Here is a 4,331-nt window from a genome sequence, read left to right on the forward strand (position 1 = left end):
TCTGCTCTCTCCACCAGTTCCATCAAAACCATGGAAAAATATAAATCAAGGGCTGGAGAGATGGCTCAGAGCTTAAGAGCACTGGCTATACTTCCAAAGGTTTTGAGTTCAATTCCCAGCAGCCACATGATGGCTCACAACCATCTGTAATGAAATATGGTGCCCTCTTCTGGCCTGCAGGGACATATGCAGGCAGACCACTGTATACTTAACAAATAAATAAATCTTTGAAAAAAAATATATAAATCGATAAAGACCACTGGTAGGTTAACGGAGAGAGAAGGCAAAGCCAGCAAAACCCTCAGCCGTGCCTTGAAGTTGAGAGTGTCTGGGGTCCCACGCTAGGTTCTCAGAGCCAGGTGTGAAGGCCAGGGTGGAGGAGGAGCTAGACAGGCGCTTGGGAAGCTGAGGCAGGAGGATCCTGAGTTCAAGGCCAATTTGGGGTACATAATAAAACCTTGCCCCAGCGAGGTGGTGGTGCACACCTTTAATCCCAGCACTTGGGAGGTAGAGACAGGTGAATCTCTAAGTTTGAGGTCAGCTAGCCTGGTCTACAGAGCAGAGGGAGTTCCAAGATCACCAGAGCTGTGACACAGAGAAACCCTGTCTCAAAAAAAAACCCCAATCATCATCATCATCATCTTGTCTCAAAATAAAATAAATTTTTAAATGAGAAAGCTATTTCTGTACTCATGTCCTCAGCAGCAATTTTAACATCAACTAGAGGCTGAGGCAATCCAAGGTCTGTTGACAGGTCAATGGCCAAATAAAACATGCTATGTGCACATAGTAGAATATGTAACCCTAAAAGGGAAGAGAATTTCCACACATCTCGACATATGGATGGGTCTTGAGGACACTGTGCTGCATGGAATAAGCCAGACACAAAATGACAAACTCTGAAGGATTCTAACTGTCCAGGGTCAGATTCACCACAGCAGAACATGGAATGGTGCCTTCAAGGGCTTGTGGGTTTAGGAACCCAAGGTGTTTAATAAACAGAGCTTCAGAAGTTCAAGGTCATCCTCGGTCACACAGTAAATCTGAGTCCAGCCTGGGACACATGAAGTCCTGTCTTAGGACAAAACGAGATCTAAAAGACAGAACCTAGTGGCATCCAGCAATGCTAGGGGTCAAAGCATGCCAAATGTGTAAACCCATGGGTTGGAGGTTGCTCAGTTTCAAGAGATCAATAGCAAATGGGGAGAAAAGGGAGTTGCAAAGAGCAGAACGGATATGGCCACAGCTGTCCTGAGCCTGCTGGACTCGGGTACCTTTAATAGTCTGATGAAAGGTGGACCTTCTGCCAGACATGAGGATGCATGCTATTAACCCCAGCATCCCAGGCTTGAGGCCAGCCAGAGCTACATAATTAGTGCAAAGACAAGCCACAACATGGAAGCCTCTCCCAGAATGCACCTGCTCAAGAAAAAAACTTGAAAACACACACAGAAGGCCATGAGCTCCGGCTAGGGCCGCTCCTAACCAGTTTGAATAAAGGCTCAAAGACCCCCATTTCTATAGTAGAAAGTTTATTTCCATCCATAAAATATATCACTAAACAGATGAAAAAGTTACATATTAGTTTAAAACATAGATTTTAAAAAAATCATATTTAGTTTCTCCTTAGCAAAAATGTTTCTTTTAAATTTTGTCTTGTTTTATGTATTTACAAGAATATACTATATTTTAGATACACGGTTTCCCCCTCAAAACAGCCTGGGAAGGCCTCCCAATATAGGCAGGCTCACCAATAAATCTCACTATTGGCTCTTCCTGTCCACGCGAGGGGTGGGTGGATTTCATAGAAGTCACTTTGGAAACAAGAGTAATGGCAGACAGCATCTAGAGAAAAGTCCGGCAAAGCAGCAGCCGGTAGGGCGCTTCCTCTGAGGCGAGGCTAGTCTTGGCTCTGCGATCTACAGCCTGTCTAGGGTGGTGGGAGACGAAGCCCCCTCACTAACTTCTTTCTCTATGAATCTTTCCCTAGGCCTGGGGCGACGGCGGCTTGGAGCCTTCCTCTCTGCTGACAGATCGCCTGTTTTGATAGATGGAAGGATGTTCTGGAACGTCGCCCCCCATGTTCTGGTACATCTGGAAAAGGGAAGAGAGCAAGGGTGACCTGTGTGCCAGAAAGCAAAGGACTTAACGCTCACTTTTATACAGACCATTTAAAATTGTGGATGTAGGGGCTGGAGAGATGGCTCAGCGGTTTAGAGCACTGGCTGCTCTTGCAGAGGACCTGAGTTCAACTCCCACCACCCACGTGGTGGCTCACAACTGTCTATAACTCCAGCTCCGGGGGAATCAACACCCTCTCCTGTTTTTTGAGCGTCCCCCAAATACACTAATACACATGAACAAAAAAAAAATAAATCTTAAAAAAAACCGAAATTATGAATTTGGATAGTCTCAGCTTCTAAAAGTTTTATTTACTTTTATTTAAGCACAATGAGTGTGTGCCTGCTTGTTGGTGTGTGCACCACATGAGTACCGGGCCTGCAGAGGCCAGAAGAGGGTGTCGGATCCCTGGAACTGGAGTTATAGGTGATTGTGAGCCACAACGTAGGTACTAGGAAGGGAACCCTGGTCCTCTGCACAAGCAACAAGTGTTCTTGACCCCTGAACTGTCTCTCTAGCACCTCCCACCAGCTTTATATAACAGCCACTCATTTTAATGAAAACCAGGAAAGGGGCAGATGCTTTATAGAACTATAATCCTGACCCCACAAGGTGTCCACATTAAAGTGTCAAGTAGTAAACACTACACGAAATGGAAGTGGTGGAGGCAGGATCTGAACCTGGGCTTTGAGAGTTCAAGGCCCCATCCTTGGCTCACAACTGGAACAGCTCTCTCCATGGCTGGCAGTGCCAAGGAGGAGGAGTTAGTGAGGAAACCCCAAGATCCTGTTGCTAGAGGATCAGCTGGCTTTGCAAGCCATTTTACAGATGGGAACACTGAGGCCACAGAAGGGTCTCACCATCATCAGTGAGGAGTAGGCAGTAGAGCTGGAATGGGGCCTCACAGCATCGGGTCAGAGCCCTCGCCAGCTCCCACAGCCACCCTGACCCAGCTGGGAGGAGCCCATGTTCATGCTTCATGTTGAGTTAGAGAAGGCCAGTGGCTTTTGGAGCGATTGGGTTTCATTCAGCAGTCTAGTACTTGGCACTGGACCCTTAAGAGCTCCCACATCCCCGAGACAGGGTTTCTCTGTGCAGCCTTGGCTGTCGTTGAACTCACAGAGATCCACCTGCCTCTGCTTCCTGAGTGCTGGGATTAGAAGCATGTACCAGGACACCTGATTCCTAAGAACTTTAAACTAAGAGCCAGGTGGATGAAATCACAGTGGTTGTGTCTCCCCCTCCTTCCCCCCAGTCCCGTTGTGGTCGTCCCCTCCCCCCCCCCCCAACCACATTAAGAAACAGGTCTTAGTCGGACTGTGGTGGTGGCAGATGCTTTTAATCCCAGCACTCAGGAGGCAGAGGCAGGCGGATCTCTGACTTTGAGGCCAGCCTGCTCTACAGAGTGAGTTCCAGGACAGCCAGGGCTGTTACACAGAGAAACTCTGTCTCGCCAAAAACAAAAACAAAGGAACAAAAGAAGTAGGTCTTCCTCCACACAGCTGTGAAAGAGTAATCGGGATAACCGGAAAACTGAGGTGAGAAAGACTGCCTGCCACACCTGGATCGGAGGAGAGGGTGCCCACGCTTTCTCTCACACACCTCCTTCTTGGGGATGGCTATCATCAAGCCCGCATCTCTACATACCGCTTCCTCTGCTTCTGCCAGCTGACAGCCCCAAAACGAAGTCAGATGAGGGAAGGATGGCCGCTTCCTTGAATCAAAAACCCAGCAGGATTGCATTACAAAGTATCTGTGAAGCAAGACAGCAAAGGCCGTGTTGAGAAGGGGTGAAAGGACTCAAACGAACTGTCATCCGTAGTCCACACGCAGGGGCAGCGTCCGGTCCGCAGCGTGGGACAGCTTGTGCAGGACACCCTGGCTTTGCGGAAACCAAGTATCAGAATTTGTAGCACCTCAGCAGGGGACGATGCAAGAGGCGGAGTCAAACCTTCAAACTACGCCAGCATTGGACGCTGCGTGAGGCGGAGTCAAACCCGCAGATGTTTCAAACAAAGGAATTAGGCCCCAGAGTACTGGCCCCTAGGACAGCAAAGTTAACTGAAGCGAGAGAAGAAGTTTTTCTCTGCTCGTCTTGCTTGTTTGTTTACGGTCTACTGCCTCATGCCTCATCTCCGGAGTGCTGGGATTATAGGCAAGTGATCCCTTGCCATTCCTGCTTCGTTTTCTTCCTCTCTCTCTCTCTCTCT

At 48.3% G+C, this 4,331-nt stretch overlaps 1 protein-coding gene across 1 annotated transcript in view; it reads right to left on the reverse strand.

The window, feature by feature from the left end:
- Positions 1-1,472: 1,472 nt before the first annotated feature.
- The window catches only part of Flt3 (fms related tyrosine kinase 3), a 94,614-nt gene continuing 91,755 nt past the window's right edge, over positions 1,473-4,331 (reverse strand). Inside the window, exons 23-24 of the mRNA XM_005344709.3 lie at positions 3,769-3,874; positions 1,473-2,094 (exon numbers count right to left, since the gene is read on the reverse strand). Of these exons, the coding sequence (XP_005344766.3) occupies positions 1,987-2,094; positions 3,769-3,874 (214 nt within the window). The 3' untranslated portion in view covers positions 1,473-1,986. The remainder of the gene's footprint in view (positions 2,095-3,768; positions 3,875-4,331) is intronic.

The sequence above is a fragment of the Microtus ochrogaster genome, chromosome 2 (genome assembly GCF_000317375.1).
Source record: "Microtus ochrogaster isolate Prairie Vole_2 chromosome 2, MicOch1.0, whole genome shotgun sequence".
NCBI classification, from domain to species: domain Eukaryota; kingdom Metazoa; phylum Chordata; class Mammalia; order Rodentia; family Cricetidae; genus Microtus; species Microtus ochrogaster.